Genomic DNA, 23,195 nt, shown 5'->3' on the forward strand with positions numbered 1-23,195 from the left:
CAGCCAGGGACTGGGCCTCACAGACCTTGTCACCCAAGTGCCTTGTTCCAAGACTGCTGCGTGGTGGGCACTTGACAATAGTTGGTTGACCTGGACTAAAATTTTAAAGACTGTCATCTAGGTAACTCTGTTCAAAATGGACTTTCTGTTTTCCAGTCAAGCTGCTAAAGATCTACTTTTGCACCAGGAAAAAAAAAATAACTTAACATTTAACCTAATATTAGGGGAGCAAAACAAGAACACTTCGGCAAGATGCTTTCTTTCACGTTAAAAACATGAATCTCAGTGAACAAGATCACTTACATACAATTAAACCACTATAGAAGAGGAAGAATTCAAGTAATCTAATTTAATGAATGTTGATGTACAGTAACTGTGACACGCAGAGTATCCTTTTCCTTAAAAGCCGAATTTTGGACTTGGAGATTTGACTGGTGAGCAAAACTAAATCATGCTTTTAAGTCGTGCAATGTTCTGCGCTGCTAGAAGACATATGGACAATCAGGGCTTGGCTCTGGAGCTGACCTGCACAATCTGGGCACACACATGCCGGTGATCCTGGGAAGGAAGGTGGGATTTCGGTATGAGACTCTCTTGAGGATGCTTGTCTCTCTCTGACAAAGGAAGAAACTTAAAACATCGAGAGATGAAAAAGTGATATTCCATAAGTAGGGCAAGTGGTAGAAGCCCAGAGACTCACAGCCAGCCTTCAGACAAATGGGAGAAGGTGCATTTTCAGTGTCCCTGGATTTCCATTGACGTTTTGTCACTGAGGTGGTTTCCAGGGAAGAGGGCAGGAAGAAGTTTATGCAGGTGCAGAACTGCCTCCTCTTACAGCACCCACCCACTCATAACCACAGGGCAGGGGCCCAAAGTGTCAACTGTGCTCATCATCAGAGCAACAAACTTGGGTCCAGAGAGTGTCCTATCTTAAGGTGTTAGAAGTCTCTCTTCCCACTTACTAGCCATTACTAGCTGCTCGAACATTCTTTTAGATTCTCTTGTTTATATCTCTGCTATATCTGTCTTGTAGGACTAAAATTCTTTTCTCCTTGGCACATTCTAGATCCCTGAAGATCCCTTTCAGTTTTGCGATTTTATGATTCTTCAAAAAATTCAAACAATCAAATGAAAAAAATGCTATGGTTTATTGACCTCATACAAAATCACACAGGATTCCAGCTACCTAATCTTGGACTATTTTTGCTACTGTGGAGACATCTCCATGCAATTAAAGGCTCCAGTAGTAATGTCCATCCTTTGGAAGAACCAAGAACACTCGATTGGTTTTATCCAACCAAATAGAGAACAAGTCTGTGTATGATATGTGCAGTTTTGCTACTTTCCCAACATAGCCACGTTTAGGCATTATGTGCCAGAGCTACTGTTTGTTTAAGGAAGAGAGCAAAAATATATGTAAAGTGCAAATCCAATGGGGCAAAACAAGAATGTGACAGTTCACCTAGACAGGAGAAAAGCCAATGCTGGTGCCAGCTTTCACTCCTAATGAATGAAGCCTCCATTTCCATAAAATGCTTGGAAGACACCCAACACTAGCACAGATTTCTCTACAAAGAATACAAAAAATGGTGGCCACTTCATTCACAGTCTTACAAATACACATGGTTAATTTGCTAAAGCCCTTCACCAAATTCAAGCACCCATGCTGATGAAGAGAATGAAAAGGGCAGAGAAATGGACACCTGGGGTTATCTATATTTTTCAATCCTGATCCTCACTCCAATGAAGGTTCAAGTGGTTTCTACCTGTGGGTGGCTCTGTGGCTGGGCAACAGCAATGCTGAGAGGGGGACAGCTGGAGTGAAGCCCAGGGTCACAGTCTAGAGTGACCGTAATGCACATGTGTGATCTCACGAGGACGACTGGCTTCTTGAATGTGATCTGAACTCTTCTAGACCTCACTTAGAATCCACTCAAGGCTTGCTAGGTACCTCCCTAATACTGCATTTCCCTTTCTGTATACAGGCCAAGCTCTGAGGGTCAGGAAGGGAAAGCCAAGTGATTCATTCCATTACTCATTCTAACACACACTTCTCTAGTATGTACAACTTGGAAAATGCCTGCAGGTTCTAGTAACAAACTACAACAGAGATATTTGAATATTTTAAATTTAATTCCCTTTTTAAAGCTCTTTTACAGAGCAATCATGCAGAAAAGGCTCAAACTAGTTAAAATAGCTCAGACTGATGGCAAGAAAGGTTGGTGTGGAAGGGAGCAGAGAGTGCCAAGTGGTAATGGCTCCCATGTGTGCCAGTGTGCACATGTGTATGTGCATCCTCAGAGTCTGGTCACATGGACTGATTTGGTTTGATGTCTCAGGGAGGTGGTGCCAGTGTGTGTGTGTCTGTCCCCTGTGGCATGTACTGTGGTGCATGGGACACACACACTGCCCTGCTTCACAACGATGGGCAGTAGAATCACCTCCAGGAAGCACACGTGGTCAGTATTAGGGGTGGTATCCAAGGAGGGCCTGTAGTATTCCCCCAGAGTTAGGAAGCAGAGTAATGAATGATCAAGAGTGGAAAAGACTGCTTTCTAGGAAACAGGGAAAAATACTAAGGGGTTGTTTCAATTCCACTCAAATATGACCATCAACAACCTGTCAAATCAGAAGTCAGTAAGATACTATGCAGGTAGGGCTTGGTAAGGGAAGGGCAAGCGATTGGCCTGTTGATCCACAAGGCTCTATTTCACCTGGAAATCCTCAAGAGACTTACTGATTCCCTGATGTTCCTGACAAGTGAGGATGGAATGAAGTGGTACCTGGAAAGTGCTTCGAGTGGGCCAGGCACCTAGCATATGCTTACCGCTAATTTTAATCCTAGTTTATCAGGTGAAGATAAGATTTTTATAGGACTTTAAGGTCTTGAGTTGAGTCACCACACACAAGAATACTTGATTTTATCAAGCTTGATTGGATTACTTTAGAAATGAGCTTTCTTCAGGTTCATTTTTGGAAGTCCTCTTCTACATTCTAAGAAGTAACACAGCATGAACTGTACCTTAATGTCCCAGATCACATAGTTTCAGTATGAAAGTGTGCAAAATGTTCTGATGCAATACATTAAGATAAACATGTTAAATATCTAACTTTTAACGGGGAAGAAATACAGATAGTAAGGAATAAAATAGGATTATAATCTAGCAGTAACAAACATGTTCAAGTTCAAAAACAATGTTACACAGAAAAACACATCTTAAAAGACACTTAATTTTTGAAGCACGTAGGTTTTTTTGGGGAACGTGTGTGTGTTTAATGTTATGATGAGAGAGAAGTGTGTCAAAAAATAATAAAAAGGCTCAGGAGGCTCCAACTGAATTCTAAACAATCCAGGCACTGACAGTTGAAGCTCTGAGTTACAATCACCTACTTCTGTGATGACAAAGGTTGGAAGCAGCTTTCTCACAGCATTTTTAATGTGGGAAAAACAGAGGAAACAAGCAGAAACACCAGGTCAGTTCTCCTCCATAAGAACATAAAGGAATCAGATTTAAACGGGTCATAAACGGACTCTTCAGGCAATAAAGCTACACAAATGGTTTTGCAAATCTCTCCACTGCAGAGGATATGAAAGAAGAAACAAGGGGGTCTCCAAAAAGTTCACGGAAAATGCATATAATGAAAAAGCTATGCATAGTTTTCAAAACTGTTTCTGCACCAAAATAAACTTAGATACTTAAATTTCATTTCTCCATGAATTTTTCTGAAGTTTCCTTCTATGCTCTGGTGAAAAACAGAGAAGGTGCAGGTAGATGCAGTGAGAAGTGAAGAAAAAGATGCGGGCCACGTGATGCCTGCTCAAGTGAAGAAAACATGGCAACTACTTGCGTACGACCAAAATACTCGAACAGCTACTTCCCTCTTTTCTCCCACACACAAAGCAACAAGTAAAATGGAGTATTGAGAAATATAAAAATTAAACACCCCACAGTGATTTTTTTCAGTATTCTCAAAACAATGTAGTATAGCCAGACTGTATAAACCATTTGTTAAAAAAATATCTTCTTTTATGCTGTATGAACAAGTTGAAAGAGTCCCATTTGGGGGGTTCCTTCATCACTGTCTGCGCAGGAAATAGGCAAATGCATCTAGGATCTGTGGTTTCTCTCTTACTTCTCACATGTCTACTCCTCCAGTAATGATTTGGATAAGATCAACCATTTCTTTAGTAAATATTATCTTTCTAGTTCCTGGAGAGTTATCAAGACACTACTGGGGTCATATCCCACAACTGTAAAGAGAAAAAGAAGAAATAGGATGAGTTCAATTGTGCTGAAGTATATAAATAGTCTTTGTAACTGAATTCCTTGAGTGATTTTTTTTTTTTGCATTTAATAATCAACTACATACTAACCTAATTTCTAAATATATAAAATACTGGTTTTTTTAATCACAAAGTTCAACATTAAGGTTAAAAATACAATGGAAGCTTGAGATGTTGCTCCAGCTAAGGGAGAATGAAGGTGGATTAGATCCATTTAAGGGAGAAGGAAACAAATATACATTGGACACCAAACATGTGCTGTGTCCTTTTCAAACAATTCTGTAAATGTCTCAGTTTTTAAAATAAAGCAACCGGGGCCAGCAGGTGGTGTGGTGATTGAGGCATTGGATTCCCACATGGCCAACTGCAATTCAAGTCCTGGACCTAGCAGCTTGTTCTGTCTCTCTCTGTCAAAATTGAAGAATAATGATAATAAATACAATTAAAAATAAATAATTCTTTAAAAGAAAAAATAAAGCAATCGAGACTGTCACAGTTTACTTTAAATGTGCCCAAAGCCACAGAGGTCTGGTAGCTTCCAAAGGTAGTTACTTTAACCTCTTCATCCTCTACGAGGATCCTTTTGTAACTTGCTGTGGTCAGGAGGTAGAGCTCAGTGTGCTGGGTGTGCCTGTATCTCTATGATTCTTAGGGTAAGATGCTGGGGGTGGCCCCTTCTGTCTTGGGCCCCTGCATGGCACTGAATCCCTATGGTTGACCATAGTCCTCAGACCCTGCATGACAACTTTCTCACTGGAAAAAGATCTCGTTTATTACCTGCTGGCTTATTTAAGTTCTGCCCTTCATCCAATGCTCAGCTCAATCCCACCTTCTGTGTGAAGCACCATCTGCCTTGTCCAGCAATACCATCTGCCTCTGCTGAACTTATGAGGTAACTCTCATGTGTATTACCATGCTGACTGCTGAGTAGTCATATTTGTCCTTTTAAGAGTAAGCCCCAAATAGATGATCTGCTCCTTGCAGGCTGGTGCCATGTCTTATTTCTTTGTATATAGCTAGTGCCTACAAGGGGCCTTGCACGTGATAGGCTCTCAAAAATGCTAACTGTCAAGGATCATCTTTTGAGCAGTACCTCATATGATCTTGGTGCTCCTACTTGCATAAGGCCAAAGATGGAAATCAGATGGTGTTTTACCTTAATAACCTTGTCAGTTCCAGAAGTCAGTAACCATCCTCTGGTTGCATCAAAATGTACATGCACAATGTTATGTTTGCTGTCATGGAAGGTAGCTGTCGGTGCACGTCTGGAAGGAGCAAAGGAAGTTTGCAAGAGTGAAAGGTAGTGATATGAGAATGAAGAAGATCTAGGATGACATTAAACTCGAAGTTTTTAGTTCAGTGGCTAGAACTGCTTCACTGTTATAAATGCTTCTCATATCCAAAAAGTAAACGATTCTTAAGAATTTCCAAATGGGCAAAAGATGAAATCTCCAAAAGTCCTTTTGGAGAATGTGTTGCTCTAGTGGAGTCTGTAAAAATCTCGACTTGTTGTTTCTGAGAAATCTTTTAAAACCACAGAGGTTTTGCAAACTTTGAGCTCAGAAGGGCTTGCCAATAAAAGTCAACCTTTGCCTATTACAAAAAAATAAAAAAGACATGCTTATTAAAATGCCTAAGATACTAACTACTATCATTCCTAATTGAAGGGTCTCCTATTCTTTCTTTTTCACTGGTATAATTGCAGGCTTAGTTTTTCTGTAGGATCCTCAAGCTTTAATAAGCAATTTAAAATAAAAAACAAAATCATTATTTGTTTTGAATTTTTAAATCTATACTTTTTTTTTTTTAAAGCAAGAAGGCTTTGTCAACTGCCTAGGTGCTCCAGAGGCAATGCAGGCACTTCCATTGAGACAAGGCCAACAAACAGTGAGGTAGGAAGGGGATGGGATGCAGCGATAGGGACAGTGGCTCTCTAGTTGGGTTCTAAGGGTCTCACTCTGTTGCAGGAGGCTCTCAGATGACAGTGTTCTTTCTTTTTTTCTACAGCTAAATCTGTAGCACAGATCTTCAGTATACTAAAATCTAATTAAAGATCTATGCTTAATTAGCAAAGCTGCTTAGGCTCTCTGGGTCTGTGCCTTTATCTATAAAATGAAGAACTCAACTAGAATATGCCTAAGGTCTCTCACAGTTCTCACTCAATGAGAAAAACTTGCTTATTAATTTCATCATGTGTGATGAGTAGAAAATAATCAAGGAATATAAGTGTTTACTTATACAAGGGCATTGTCATTTATATTTGATAATGGATAAAAAAGAATGCTTAAAATACTTTTACAACACAAATTGGGAAGACAAGCTACCTAGGAAATCTTTTTGTAACTTGCTACAGGGGAAATTTGTTGCAGAGCTTTCTGGTTAACTCTGCCAGCAGTTTTCAATTAGCCAGCATTAGTTAAGAGACAGTGCAGATCTGTCCCACCCTCCCAAGCACACAAAGGTGCAGGGTTTCAGGGCAGGACTCAAGAGCAGCCAGCTGAGCATCCCAGCAATAGGGGAATATTTGCCTCTTAGCTGAAAGAGGTTAGCTCTTCCTGGAAAACGAAACCTTCTAGAGTCACGGGTTGATTAAACTCCTGTAACGACACCAGCCTGGGCTAGAGAGTGACCCCTGAGCCCCTACGCTCCCGGGCAACTGTCAAGTAAATGAGCAGATTCAAGAGTTTGCATGGAGAGCATCTATTTTAAATGCACATACCCCTGGGATTGAGAAGAGCGCAGAGATGAATTCTTTGAGTGCATTCTCTACTCTTTATCTCATACGATAACACAGATCTCTTGGGGGCAAAGGAGGGCTTGTACCATTTGCCCTGGTCTATATTCTAAACTAGCAAGAATTAGAGCAGCTCAAGTCATGGCTGGAACACTGACTGCAGCTCTCAGATCAGATCCTCGCCTTAACCAGGAGAGCTCTGCAGACTACTGGAACTTACTCTTCATCTGTGATGGCCTCATGGCAGCTGTCACAGACCCTCACTTCAAACTCGAAGCCCATCAGAGGGATGGAGGAGCGCTTGGAGCTGCACTTGCCACAGACAGCCTTCCCACACTTGCGGCAGTGGTGCTGGAGAAGGGAGAGAAGACATATTTGCTGTGGCTCTTGTGTCCCGCCCCTGATAGTCCCAGGCTCATCGGCCACAATCAGGCGAGGATGCTAAATAGGAGCAGCCCAGACCACGAACAGGAATGCACCAGGCGTGTTCTCTCTTTGGGCTCTGTTTCATCAGAATGAGGGCTGTGGGGAAACACCACCAGACTCTGCCACCACCCCACTACTCAGCTTTCCCCATTCTTGGTCTTTGCCAATTATCATCACTGTGAACTATAGTGAAACCATCAGGTGACCTCAACGCTGAGTGTACTGAAGAAGTTTCACCTCCAGGGATCACGCGGCTGTAACCTCATGCAATCCGCTGTGTACGTGTTATCCCTGCTCCCCGAAGTGGCCCAACATTTGATTTCCTTGGGGAAGACCAAATCAAACCATGGAATCAGACTGATCAGACTGTATCATAAGTAGATATAAACACCTAAATCAGAAGGAGGGAAAGCAAAATAATTAAGGGGAAATAAATGCCACTTACAAAATTTCATGGTTTGGTACCAACATGAGCTAAGCATGACCAGCCTCTAATTTTAAGGTGTATTTCAATCCACACCACTAGGATTTAAAATCATTGCCTTTAGCTACACTTCCTGGGAACAAGTCACTACAGAAACTGAATCTAGTACATACGAGTTATAGTAGGTAGGAAGAGTAAATTAATGTGTGGCCATAAGGTGACTCCAGGATAATAATTTGCTTCTGCCACGACTCATGCCCAGGGTGCTATTTCTTCTAAGATCATAAGGTTAGGTTATTTCTCCACAATTATATTTGATAAAGTATCTGTAATACTCACCTGTCTTAGGCCAATTTTCTTACTATCCCACATTTGCTTGAAGTTCCAGAAGAAAGGCTGATCACACTTCTGGCAGGAGTCACTGTCCAGCCATTCAGGGGTCTTGTCAAACAAAACACATAACAGGTCACAGATGAGAACAAGAGGACAATGGGATCACGGACACCAGTGAAATGTGAGCAAACAGGATGTGTTCATTAAAGACACGTGGGATTTCTCAGTCACGTAAGAAAACATTTCTGACTGCCTGTTATGTGTCTGGAGATGAGCTGCAACAGTGGATAAAACGATTCTCCACTGGGGCTAGCAGGTGCCATGGTGGTTAAGGTGCTGGTCTCCCACATGGTAGACTGTGGTTCAAGTCCCAGACCTGGTGGCTTGCTTTCTCAAGTTTTCTCTCTCCCTGTCTGTCTCTGGTGAGCATGCATGCCCTATGGAAAAGTAAAAAAATAATAACGAAAAATTGAATTAAATAAATGGTTTTTTAAAAAGAAAAGGATTCTCCACCTTCATGAAGCTGATAATTTACCAGGAAGACCAGACATGAAAACATGGTTACTAATAGTTAGAGTGTAAGTGTATGAGGGCCTGGGAGAGAAAAGTACCTTGTGCCACAGCAGAGGGATACAGGAGGCTCTAAGCCAGGCCGGGATTCTCGGACAAACTGTAGGACAACTGAGACCTGGGGACAGATGGGAGGGGGTGGCAGAGGGGGCTGAAAGATGCTCTGGATGCCTGGAAGGGACAGCAGGGGTAATGAGGGATGAGGCTGGAGGGGTAAGCAGGGACCAGATCACATGGGGTCCTGGCAGCCATGCAGAAGATTTAGGGTTTCTCATATTCTCTGACTGCATGCGATTATATTTTCTCTGATTATGTAAAATGATGTTTAACTGCACATCACACGTACTCACAGCTGCCCATGTTGGAGTGATTCAACCTGACTACAGCAGATACTCGGGGAGCTGCCTGTCTACTGTCCACTCATGGCAGGGCCTGCCGGGTTTGAGGCTCTGCTCCTTAGCTTCTGGGTCACATGGTGTTGTTCTGTTCAGTTTCCTACCCCCATCACTAGTACTCTAAAGGATGTCAGACAGGTTTTAAAAGTACGTTCAGCTTAAAGTCATATTTTAGCAAATTGTTATAGATTACACGTACATTTGCTTCCAGAGTTCTATGTTCAACTCCATAAAATCCTCTATTTGGCAGAATTCATCTCTTTCCATATAGCACAAAACTCAAGGAACTTTGAAAAATACATCCAGCCCCAGAGTTTCCCCAAAGTGAATTCCAGGAAATGTCTGACTCACAGGACACTCGCTCTAAGAGGCCCAAGAGCAAACAAGTTTGAGAAATGTAGTTAATGGCCCACCCCCTCTGAACACGCACAGCAGACATGAGTACAGTAAAGCCTCTGGCAGTCCTTCTGCTGTTGATGTTTAATTTTCTTCTGGGAATACCTGTTGTGGAACAGATACTGGGATTTAGCTACTTCTACATTCAGGTAGAAATGAACCTACAAATACACACTTTTTTTAAAAAAAGGTAAGAAAGTGACTTTAAAAAATTTTTTTTGTTGTTTTTCTATAGGGTGTATACACTTGCTAGAGAGACAGAGAGATAGAAAGTGAGAAATCATCCCCCAGGGGGGATGACCACACCACAATTCCTTCTCCTCCATTCTCCTCTTGAGAACTTAAGCACACACATACATACATCTGGCGTGAGTTTCAAGCTGCCCAGTCCGGGACTCAATCTGTAGTCAGCCACATGGGAGTCCAGCACCTTAACCACTATGCCACCTGCTGGTCCCCCCCAAAAATTTCAAGAACTCTATTCTTGGTCTATTTATTTTATTAAAACCAAAGAAAAGAAGTTAAGTCTTAATTTACTTTGTCAATTTCATGCTATATTCAGTTTAAGAACAGATTTAATAAAATGATATTTTTTAGCTAAAGACATTTTACCCCTAAAAGACTTATTGATGCTCTAATTTTTTTAAAAGAACAATAAATAACAATGTAGGAAAATCAGGAAGATGTACCAAAAAAAGAGGAAACAGAAACTCATTTGTTCCACAAATAAATCAAGTGATGCTTATAGTAATCAGATTCAGTTAGTCAAGAGCGTCTAGTGGCCTGAAAAACTGAATTAGTAACCACGGCACACAGGAGAAAACATATTAATATGTTCCTTAGAGAATCCAAGGAGTAGTAGTAATGCTTGTTTATGGAACAATTTCTCAAATATTAGCTTATTACCATTAAAAATGATGTAGTAGAAATAAATATTTAAAGAAATGAGAAATGTTTAATATATAATGAACCGAAAAAAACCCCAAGTTATTAAATAATACATATAGCACCAAGTTAACAGAGACTACAAGAAGATATGTACAAAGTCTATAACTAACAAAGAACTCCTGAGAATATCTACGATGTGCAAAGTACCCTATAAATAGATAACGAAATGATAGGAAAAGGTGAGAAATTTGTAGAAGATAAAAACATGCAGTTCATAGAGGGAAGTATATGAAGCTAAGCTCCAATTTACTGGTAAGCAGAAATTTCAAGTAAAAATGAGTTACTATCTTATCTTTATTTCCAAAATGGCAAAACCAGAAAGGGAGTAACAGTTACTATGGTGAGGATGTGGGGTGTGAGGAAACTGCTTGTCCTCCGTTAGAAGTATAAATGGGTACAGTCCTTCGGTTGTCATTTAGCAAAACCAAGAATACACCTTCAATTGATCCCACTCTTGGGTTTATAGCCCTGAAAGTCTTACATAGGTCTTTGAGGGACCTATGAAGGTCATCTGGGCACCGTGTGGGTTACCAGGGAGTTTGTGGCAATCCATGTGCCCTGAACTTGGAAATGAAGATGTGAAACGTGACTGCTACTTGGGTACTGTGGCATCCTAAGCAGAAGTACCTCAAGATACACACTGTGGGATGGGGAGAGCTCAAAAAGGATCCTGTGGGAAAAGATGAAATGGAACCAGACTGGTAGGAAACTATCATTTATATAAACCTTAACAAACGCACACCCCACTACATCTTTTACACGGAAGCATGCATGTTTAGGACACACATCAAATCTATCATAATCTATCTACAGAGAGGAAGCTGGGAGTAAGGACATGGAAAGGGGAAGAATTTAAATCAGTACGTGTAGACAGATTCCATTTTGGGTTTAAAAAAACCCAAACTTGGGACCAGCAGGTGGCGTAATAGCTATGTCGCTGGACTCCCATGTAGTCGACCGCGGTTCATCTCGGACCTGGTGGCTTAAACTCATGCCGGGCGTGTGTGCATGTGTGCCCAAGATCCCGAGAGGAGAATGGAGAAGGGATTGCGGCGTGGCCATCCCCCCGAGAGGTGATTTCTCGCTTTCTGTCTCTCTGTCTTCCTGTAAGTGCAAGTGCCCTATAGCAAAAACCTCTCCAAAAAAACCCCCCAAAAACAAAAACAAAACTCAAACTTATATATAGAAGAGAATGTAATGAGGAATGTCTGCCAGCATATTAAGGGTGATATTTCTCGGTGATAATGAGTAATCAATGTCATTTTGTATTTTTAATTAGCATTTTGTAACTTTTTGATGAACACCTATGATATGCAATGTATACTTTTAAAAAAATAATGAAAGTTTGAAAAATGTATTTAACTGTACAAGGGTATATCAAAACATTTTTGGAAAATGGAATTAGACTATAGGCTTATATTGGAGCAAAAAAATTTTTTTTAAACTTTAGGTTTATTTAGGGCCATTTGCACGTGTTTATAGAATATGTAGCTAAGTCTAAAAGATGACAGAACAGTTCCCCTCAATGAGACCCTGGCCTAAATAATATTTGCTTTACTTACATAGCAAGAAGGTAACTTTAAAGACAGAAGCTTTAGATTTGTGGCACGCAATGATGAAGCTACACTGGGCATCCTTCAAAAGCTACAATTAGGGATCGACCTAGCTTCTCAGCGATACAAGCCCGATTGAGGTCTTCTGGCCCATTTGCTTGCCAGTCATGTTTTATGCCTTGAAATTCTTTTGGATTGCATCCTCAGAGCTTGCATCGATCATTTTACTTTACAGAGGCACTAGTTCTGGTGCCCATAAAAGAAAAAAAATCAACCCTTCTTTTCTGGATTCCTTGATTTCAAAGCTTGCATCATATGAGGCACAGTGGCAGTCTTTTTCAGGAAGCATTCACACAAAATGCTTGAATGGATCAGTGATGGTTACACCAGCATCTCCAACCAAGATCTCCTTGCCTTCTTCTACAATGATACACTCTTTGTCTGCACTGAGACAAAAAATGGCAGCCTTCTTTCTTTACTTGATTTGTTCTGGTGTGGAGCATTTCCTAACTTTCATGTCATAAAAGAACAACATACTTCATCAGCAGTTTGCACTCCTGAGGCCATCTTCCTGGCGGCTGTGGCAGGGACCTGGGGAAGGGAGCCGACAGGCACCAAATCTGCGGAGCATCCTTCTCACTGAAGTGGGACCAAGAGTTTGGCGCAAAAATTTTGAAATCCATGCATAGATTTTTATAATACACATTTTCCATGATTTTTTTGAAGATCCCTGTCATACAAACACATGTTTAACAGATGGGATGTCAATTTAATCTTCATCCAGCCACTCCAGTTCTTCCACCTATCATCTGTCTGCCATCCTCTTATCTCCAATGGCTTCTAAACTGCTCAGGAGCATATCCACCTTGTCCTTGCTCTTGGTGCTTCTGAGTCTGCAAGGCCCAGAAAGCTCCTGGTCACAACACTCCAGGCCCCATCGATCTTTCTGCACCATGTCCTTCCACAGACGCTTCACTGAGAACATCAGCCTTCCCCAAATACCCGGCACTGATGTCCTGTCTTACATTGCCGGCATACCATCATTGATATAATTTAATAGCACTCTGACATTTTCTCCTACGTATCTTCTTTTCCCAGAAAGTCTGTCAGTACTTCAGACTAGGGGCTGCTTCATTACATGTCTCAGGCCCCCTCAGGGGAGCACCACACACCCCCTGCCATAACCAGCTTTAACAAAACAAAACAACAAAAAAACTCAGAAGATTTGTGTTTATAAAATATGATCATTCTGGGACTAGCAGTTGGCATAATAACTATATCGCTGGACTTCCACGTAGTCAACTGCAGTTCAAGTCCTGAACCTGATGACTTAAACTCACACCAGGCACATGTGAATGAGTGCCTAAGATCCTGAGAGGAGAATGGAGGAGAACGGATTGAGGAGTGGCCATCCCCCTGGTGGGTGATTTCTTGCTTTCTGTCTCTCTGTCTCTCTGTGTCTTTCCGGTGAGCGCATGCACTCTAGAGAAAAAAAAAAAAAAAAAAAGATACTTCCAAAAAATGGTTGGAACAATCTCACTGTTTATTTAGAGTTTTTGACTTACTCCACAAGATTTTAAATAAGTCAATAAGTACTGAGTCCCCATTTATCTGCATGTCAAGATAATAATTTAAGCAAAGTATCAAGTAAATAATCGAAGCATAAGTTAAGCAAGATGGCTCAAAAGGCATAACCACCTGGCTTTATCTCCGGAAAAAAAACCATCATTATCCTCCGTTTGGCCTCTGTCGAGGTGGAAGTTGCTAGCACTGAGGGAGAAGTACCCAGCCATTCTCCCCTTTCCTGGTTTGGTCAGTTAGGCCTGGAAAGAAGTCAAGACAGACCTGGTATGACTGACCCTAACCCAAGCAGGCTACCGTGAAGAATTCAGCCCAGGCCACAGCCCCTGGTCACACAGGAGCCTGGTTAGCATGAACAGCACTCACTGTACGGATCCCCTGCCTTTATACACTGATGATGCCAAGTGTACTTTTCAAAGGCAATATTCTAAAATCCCCCACTTCCTAACAGTAATGATCATTTTAATTAGTTACTAATAGAACTCCTGTGGATTTATGGCTTGAGCAAATAAAGCTTTAATCTTCTTAAGCATTTAATTACTGGCAATTGAAAGGCATTACATGTGGGTAATAGCAACTACACTCTTGAAATGAGACTAGGGTGAGGGCATGGAAAAAGTTGAGAAATTACTTTTGTCTTTTTAAAGTGTTGCCTTTCTACCTAATTCTTATATCTTGCAAGGAATAAATGAGAAGAATGTATAATGTCCTGGGGAAAATATACCCAGAATAATTCTAGGGCAAAGGGAAAATTGTTAACTTCAAAGTATTTGTCAAAGGGGACATTCAGTAAACATAGTAGTTGTAGTAGGTAGGTTCACAGATTAAAAAGAAAAGTTATAAAAAATGTGTTATTGGGGTCAGCCAGGTGGCATAGTGGTTAAGGTAGCTGGATCCCACATGGCTGACTGTGTAGTTCAAATCCCTGACCTGGCAGCTTGAAAAACACACCAGGTACATGTTATGTGTGTGCCTAAAATCCTGAAATGAGAATGGAGGAGAAGGGATTGCAGTGTGGTCATTCCTCCTGGAGGGAGGGGGGGGGGGGCTTCCTTGCTTTTTCTCTCTCTCTGTGTCTCTTTCTGGTGAGCACACATGCCCTCTAGAAAAAAAGTATTATGGGCCAGCCCTGCAGAGCAGTGGTTAAGGGAGCTGGATCCCACATGGTCAACCATGGTTTGAGTTCAGCCCAGGTAGCTTGAAACATATGCTGGGTGTGTATGCATGCATGCCAAAAATCTGAACTGGGTGGAGATATGAAGGAGAAGCGATTGGGGCATGACCACACTTCATCTGGAGATGCTTTCTCTCTCCCCCTCTCTCTGGCTCTCCGGCGAATGCATGTGTCCTCTGACAATTAAAAAAAAGTTACGATAAAACTTAGTGAAGGTGTGTTTTAAAAAGACAAAGAATATAATTTATAACTGAGGAATTACTTACAACATGGCTGAATATATAAGCACAAAAAATAATTATTTCTAATACTTCTACTAATACCAAATTAAAGAGTTTATTTCATCGTTGCCATTTTTCCTGAATACCCCAAAGCACATGAGTTTTCTGGCTTTGTAAGGCATTTTATACTAAAGGGCCAATTGCCAGAAATAGATGGTTCTTTTTTCTTACCTGTACTTTTCCTGTGAATAGTTTAAAAGATTAAAATTGTAAGCAGCTTAGTCTCAGTCAAAATTCTTGTGAAATCTCCCATCACTTTAATGCCAATTTCTGAGGGGTGATTAGCACAGAAACTCCTTCTAGACTCTAATTTTTAATTCTCTGACATAAGATATCTTATTTCATGTTTAAGAATAAGCAGGAGGGACCTACAGCGAGAACTGTAGGGCCCATTCCAGCCTACCGTGAGCCTACCTCCTGCCTCTCCACATCCATGTTCCAGACGACAATCCCACCGTCACCACCACAGGAGATCAGCTGCCTTGTGTGCTGTGCATAGGAGAGGGCCTGGACTTTGTCACTGTGAAAGAAACCAAGAGTGAGTGAGACAGGTCAGTGGCGAGCAGAGGAAGGCCCAATAGCAGAAACATTAGCTAAGTCAGAGACTGCGCATATGCACTGCTGGGCACAAGTGCACATCTCAGAAACCCAACAGATTTTTTTTTTTTTTTTTGAGAGGCTTCCCCTCCCCACCCCCACTATAGGGCGCATGCGCTCGCCAGACAGACAGAGAGAGACATAGAGACAGAAAGCGAGAAATCCCCCCCCAGGGGGGATGGTCACGCCGCAATCCCTTCTCCTCCATTCTCTCGGGATCTTGGGCGAGCACGCACGCACCCAGCGTGAGTTTTAAGCCACCGGGTCCGGGAGGCGAATCGCGGTCAACTACGTGGGAGTCCAGCGACATAGCCATTACGCTAACTGCTGGTTCCCAGAAACCCAACAGATTTTTCAACATGCTAATAATTAGGAGAGGATTTGAGCTTTCAAATAAGTTTAAATTCTCCTTTCCCATATTTAGGCTCTGGAAGGAGGTAGTCCTTGTGAATTACCAACACTTAAGGAAAAAGGCTGATTGTTGAACTAGTTGCAACATCTGGTTAATTACCTTTCTTAACCGATTAACATCTGTGGCACAAGTTTATTTTATACACAATTTGTTCAAGAGTCATGATTTTTGAAAAACTATCTATAGGAGTTTTGCAGGTTTCCCATGGAGATGCTCATTGGATATAACCAACAGAGCCAGGTAAATGGTATTGTTTGAAGTGTACCCCTCAATGGTGGCGTAAGCCCAAGCATGCCTTTTCTTGGCTCCCAGTGTGAATCCAAAGCAGTAATGACTTGACTATTTCTTTAGTTTTAATTCCCTGTCTCTTAAATCTGTGTCTTATTTTTCTTTCTAGTTTTTTAATGGCTGACAACTTATTCCTTGGTGGTAGCAAAAAAGACCGAGAATTCTGTTTTATGGTCTGACAATATGATGACTGCTAACAATAGATTCTCTATTGAGTAAGAGAGAACAGGGTATCTGGTTGCTTGGTGAGTTTTATTTGTATGTGTATCTACTTTGAGCTCAAATTAATTAAGAATTTTGTACCTACTGGGAAGAAAAACAGCTCTTTGATATCTAGACTGGTGATTTTGTGTGTTTGTGTGTTTCTGTGTCTACTCTTGATCCATGGCTGAAGCTATAAAACTAAATATCTTAAACTCTGCATCTGTGTTTCTAGAATCCAGTCAGGCCTTCACCTTTACCATTCTTATAATTGCATATGGAATGCTTTCCTATTTTCTGAGAGTATCAATATATTAGATTGTAGCACTTTTAAATTAAAAGAACTTGTTCTGATCAGCTTATAAACAAGTGCTAATATAAATTCAATATTCCTAAAATTCACAGAAAATAAGGAAATTGAGCCTCTACTATCTTTAGGATATCAGACTTAAAAATAAAAATTCTTTTTTTATAGAAACTGTTAACCAACTCAATAATATTTTTAAAAAATAATTATTTATTTATCCATTCATTTCTTTTAAGTTGACCAAAAGAGACAGAAACAGAGAGAGAGGGAAAGTGAGAAGGCAAACCACCAGGTCTGGGACTCCAACCATGGTTCGAGAGTGGGAGTGTTCATGTGGGAGCATCCAGCACATTAATACCACCACGCCACCTGCTGGTTTCCACAACTCAATAATATTTTAAGCATACGAATTCATAAAATTAAATCTCATTTGGAAAATGGGACTAGCACAAGTTAAGAAAAACAACTATGATGTATCAGTGTTATATATAACACAAATGTATTGGGTTGTCTGAAAAGACATCATGCATTTTTGCATAGAAAAATAGAAAAAATATGTCATGACTTTTCTGACAACTCACTACATCTTACTGTACTTAGGTTCATTTTTCCTAAGTGTATACAGGATAATGGGTTAAATCAACTCATGTTACTTCTACATATTATTTAATAATTACTGAAAATATAAATTTTGGTTAAACTAAATTGAATAACTATTCTGACAAATTTTTATGTGAACATTAATTATGTTCTGTAGCATATCATCTTAAAAGATAATTTCCAGGACCAGCAGTTAGCTTAATGGCTATGTCGCTGGACTCCCACGTGGTTGACTGTGGTTCGAGTCCTGGACCCAGTGGTTTAAACTCACGCCGGTGCATGTGCGTGTGTGCCCAAGATCTCGAGAGGAGAAAGGAAGAGAAGGGATTGTGGTGTGGCCATCCCCCCCAGGGGGTGATTTCTCACTTTCTGTCTCTGTCTTTCTGGCGAACGCATGTGCCTTATAGCAAAAATCTTTCCGAAAACAAACAAACAAACAAACAAAAAAGATAATTTCCAAGAGCTTTAGGTAACTTAAAACAGTTTATAATAACTTAAATTAATTGATAATCATTGGCTATCTAGATCATTTCTTTCTTTTTTTCTTTCTTTCTTTCTTTCCTTCCTTCTTTCTTTTTGAGAGGTTTTTGCTATAGGGTGCGTGCGCTCGCCAGACAGACAGAAAGAGACAGAGAGACAGAAAGCGAGAAATCACCCCCCAGGGGGGATGGCCACGCCACAATCCCTTCTCCTCCATTCTCCCCTTGGGATCTTGGGCATGCATGCACACGTGCCTGGCGTGAGTTTTAAGCCACCAGGTCTGGGACGCGAACCGTGGTCGACTACATGGGAGTCCAGCAACATAGCCATTACGCTAACTGCTGGTCCCTCTAGATAATTTCTAAGTAAGTTAGAATACTGAAACACTGGGGCTGGGAGGTGGTGTGGTGGTTGAAGGTGCTGGATTCCTACATTGCTGACCATGTCCTGGACCTGGTGGCTTGCTTTCTCCCTTCCCCTTTCTCTCTCTCTCTGGTAAAATGAAAAGGCAGGTGGCATGATGGTTAAGGGCTCTGGACTCCATCAAGGTGACCATGGTTCAAGTCCTAGACCTGGAGGCTTGCTTTCTCACTTTCCCACTCTTTCTCTCTCACTCTGTCCCTCTCTGGTCAAATTAAAATAAATAAATAAAATAAATAAATAAAGTTAAAAAAAATTCTTCACCTCCCAAAAAAGAATATTGAAACATTGAGTACAAAATATATAATATTAAATTTACATGTTTGCTTACTTTTCTATGCCATAATAAGGCTATTCCTCAGGGTTACGTCAGTGAATTAATTAATGAGACATACAAGTGAAACTTTCAGTTACACATGTCCATGAGCTTTGCTAAAATGCTTACATGTGACAGACAGTTCGCAATTGTCTGCATTTTCCTCCCATTTTCTCCATGAAAGATGTTAGTTCCTTTGGTTAATTATTATAATTAAAAAGGGTGGTTTAGAATATGCCTGGTTGGCCAGGTGTAATAATGAGAAAGAAATAAAACTGTATATATGCATTTGCTTTAGAAAGAAAAAGAGAGTAGTTTAAAACAGTAGTTTTGAGCATTTTGGTTCCGGATTTCTTCACACACTTAATACTTATTTGAGGGGGCCGGCCACATGGCACAGTCGTTAAGCACTGCGTTAAGCACTGGGATTCAGATCTCACAAGGCTGGTAGCTGTTCAAATTCCAGCCCTGGTGGCTTGTGCATGTGCCCAGAATCCTGACAGGATGCAGAAATAGAGGAAAGGGGACTGCAGTGTGACCATGCCCCACTGGGAAGTACTTTCTGTCTGTCTTTCACTGGTGAGCAAATGTGTCCTCTGGCAATTAAAAAAAAAGTTTAATAACATCTTTTTTTAAAATTTTTTATTATCATAATCTTCTTTATATTACATTGGATTACATATATCTTTACAGTGTATTACATTGCTGTTTCAAAAGGGAATGCCATGCATGTCAGTCAGTACACAGACATTAATCTCCCCGCTTCAACATTCGATATCTTTTCTATGTTTTCCCCAATCATTATTATTATTATAATTATTATTATAATTATTTTTTAAAAGTTAATCGCTATTTCTCATTTTGCTTGTAAAAATACTTTGCCCAACATGAAATGGAGGATCTATTGCTGAGTGAAGTAAGCCAGGCTATGAAAGAAAGATATTGTTATGTATCCACTCAATATTGGAGGACGTAAAAGCAGTGAAGGTACTTAATGAGAATAGGACAGTGTGGAAGGGAAGAAGTGAAGAGAAGAGGATAGAGAAAGATAGCAAGTGAACAATAGAGAGGCAGGACGTTAGTGAGAAACAGATATGGCTTATTAACTGTTGATGACATGTATAGTATTCTCAACTGGATTGGTCTGAGAAACAACATCTTTGAGACATCAAAGGACTCTAGTTTAAATGAGTGGTAATTGTTAATATTTACTGTATTTGAAATTAAAACTAAGAAATTAAAAAAAATTAATACATTTGAAAATAGCAATGATGAATTCATTTCATTTTAACATAAATCACATGTATTTTATAAAAAAACATATATTTTCTTTTTTGGAGAGGTTTTATGCTATAGGGCACATGTGTTCTCCAGAAAGACAGAGACAGAAAGCAAGAAATCATCCCCCAGGGGAATGGCCTTGACACAATCCCTTCTCCTCCATTCTCCTCTCGGGATCTTGGGCATGCACGCACACACACCTGGAGTGAGTTTAAGCCACCAGGTCTGGAACTCGAACAGTGGTTGACTACATGGGAGTCCAGCAACATAGCCATTACTCCAACTACTGGTCCCGAAAAACATATTTTTTAAAACAAAAAATACTGATAAGAAAATGGCATTAATATTTTTATAATCCTTTGAAAGTCTGGCTTAACAGAAGAGAGCCAGATACTTCTCTCTTTCTTCATGTTTTAATGATATCATGTAGCCCCTGGAAAACACCACTGTATATTTTTTGAGAGAATAGGATGAAAAAGGCAATTCTGAAGTGTCCATTTGGTTCAGAATACGAAAGAGAAAACTTAAGAACAACATTTAGAAAGTGGATTTTAGTGTACTTGAGGCTGAAAAAAAAGTTATAAAATACATTATATCATTTTGGCAAAAAGTGTCCCCAGGATTTTTGTTTGTTTTGTTTTGTCATAGGGCATGTTTTCCAGAGAGAGAGAGAAACAGTGAGAGGAAAAGTGAGAAATCACCCCTCCCCGGGGGGATGGTCATGTTACAATCTCTTCTCTCCATTCTCCTCCTGGGATTTTGGGGAAAGATGCACATGTGCCCAGCATGATTTTTCAAGCCACCAGGTCTGGGACTTGAACCACAATCGGCCCAGCACCTTAATCACTATGTCACCTGCCGGCTCCACTTTCCTCAGTTTTGATGGCTTGCTTCCTTGGTTTACTGATGAATGTCTTTGATTACAATGCTAAAGGACATTTCTTACCTTCTGTGGAATCTGCCCAGCTCGCAGAGATTCTATCTCATTAGAATTATTTTCAGTGCTTTATGTTGACCTAATGAATATCCTTGATTTTTTAAGGGGGGGGAAGGTGGGATAAAGAAAAAAAGCGTCTTTACTTGTGAAAAGAGCAAACTTGTTAAAAACTGTGTTATTGCTACTTCAATTATCCATAGCCAGGTATTATTTCTCAAGCACCTGTACTCCTGTCTTTTTCGTGTGTGTATGAAGGATTATTTTATTTCTCTCTCTCTCTCTCTCTCTTTCTTTTAATTTGACCAAAGAGGGAGAGAGAGAGAGAGAAGGTGAGAAAGCAAGCCACTAGGTCCAGGACTCGAACCACGGTCAGTCATGTGGGAGTCCAGCACCCTTAACCACCATGCCACCTGCAGGCGCCTGTGCTCCTGCCTTAACCAAGTACTAAAACTCCTCTGACAACTCTTAGGATTTTGCCTTACCACACTGAGCTATTAAACAAAATAAAACAAAAACCCACTTTTATATGCTTTTTATGCCTAAAAACTCTTTGAGATTTCCCAGAGGGGTTCTAGAAAACCATAAAGCCTTGCCCCTTCACCTTATGAAAAGAGATGCTATAAATAATTGTGTTTGTTCAATGTGTTACTATTTCAAAAGTTACATGGGAAGAATTGATAGATTGGAAGAGAGGCTTAGCCCTTCCTAGGTTAAATCAGTAAAAAATGAAATGCTATTAATATAAATACTTCAGAAACTGTAAGTTTTATGAGATGACCTTAGAGATTTGAAATGTTCACACTGTCTACAATATGTTTTTATTCTCAGGGGAACAAAACTATTTTGCAAAGAAAAAAATACATCATGACTTTTCAACAATCTAATAGTTAGTTATGTAGGGTATCCCCAAAGAAAATTTTATTCTTTCAATTCTGATATTATTATTGTTTTATTGTCAGAAGGTATGTGCATGTGCCAGAAAGAAGGATGGGGGGAGAGAAGTGAGAAAGAAGAGAAAGAAAGCACCCCTCAATGCAGTGTGGTCATGCTGCAACTCTTTTTCCCTCTGCTTCTTTATTCTGTAGAATTTGGGACACACACATGTGCGCAGGTGTACATGCATGCACGCATACACACACACACACACACACACACACACACACGTCTGGTACGATTTTCAAGCCACCAAGGCTGGGATTTGAGCTATGGTTGGCCATGGGCAATCTAGTTTTCAACACATAGCACTTAACCACTGTGACCATAGAATGGGGCTGACCATGTCTCCCACTCTGATATTTTTGGTTACAGTAACAAATTACCATTAAATTTCTGTAATCTACAAGTAACTTTGCATTACTCTTATGTCTTTCTGAAGGTATCACTAAAGTAGAGGCCAGCGTTTGTGACTTCAGTAAAGGACAACTTTGGAGTTTCATGGAACAGGACTATATGTACCAGGTATTTTAAATATACTGACATTTTTATTTTTTGGAGAGTGTTTGCACTCACTGGAGAGAAATGGGGGTAGTGGGGAGAGGGAAACCACCTCCCCCTAAGGGAATGGTCAGGCTACAAGTACCTTCTCCTCCATTTCTCCCTCACTTTGGGATTTTAGGTACACACACGCACGCACCCGGCCTGTTTTGCAAAGTGCCAGGTTCAAGACTCAAACCAGAGAGTCACCTTAAATACCATTCTACCAGCTCAAAATACTGTATTTCAAAGAACAGACTCTAAGGCACACACCACGAAGTTGACATTGCTTAAACAGTTTTTAAGTTATGCCAGTGGATTGAGTCAGGTCTTCCTCAGATTTCCGGACTCTTAGTTTAGATGGAGATGGCTTCATGAACGTGGACTGCTAAACCAAGAACCATCAGAACAAGAATTAATGACAGCTCATTCATAGGACTGAATGACCCAGGAGTGAAATTTTATTGTGGTTATTTGTCTGGATTATTGTTGATGCCATTTTAAAGTTCTATTTTCTGGATATATGAGGGTGCCTTCTCTCTTATTTTTAAGCTATCCCTAACCTACACTTTTGTAAACTCTGCTTTTACAAGCTAAATCAAAACATTTAAAAATGATAGCCAATTCTCAATGATGGCCCAGAAATTGCTGAGTTCCTTTAATTGTCAAGGCAATATATTTAAACTGTGTAGGTTCAATGAGAATCTACCCATAAGATATAACTGGATAAACAATTGTGCAGTCAAGCCCTCTGCTGGAGTGCATATTTGAGACTGGTGCTTA

General features: G+C 40.4%; 1 protein-coding gene and 1 pseudogene across 1 annotated transcript in view; both read right to left on the reverse strand.

The window, feature by feature from the left end:
* Positions 1 to 422: 422 nt before the first annotated feature.
* Positions 423 to 23,195, reverse strand: part of WDFY2 (WD repeat and FYVE domain containing 2) — a gene marked incomplete at its 5' end in the record, with an annotated part of 95,912 nt that continues 73,139 nt past the window's right edge. Inside the window, 5 exon segments of the mRNA XM_006154243.3 lie at positions 423 to 4,252; positions 5,442 to 5,550; positions 7,240 to 7,370; positions 8,209 to 8,310; positions 15,515 to 15,620. Coding sequence (XP_006154305.2) covers positions 4,223 to 4,252; positions 5,442 to 5,550; positions 7,240 to 7,370; positions 8,209 to 8,310; positions 15,515 to 15,620 — 478 coding nt within the window.
* LOC102480435 (destrin pseudogene) lies at positions 11,598 to 12,631 on the reverse strand (annotated as a pseudogene).

This window comes from Tupaia chinensis, unplaced genomic scaffold, assembly GCF_000334495.1.
Source record: "Tupaia chinensis unplaced genomic scaffold, TupChi_1.0 Scaffold000402_1, whole genome shotgun sequence".
Classification (NCBI taxonomy): Eukaryota; Metazoa; Chordata; class Mammalia; order Scandentia; family Tupaiidae; genus Tupaia; species Tupaia belangeri.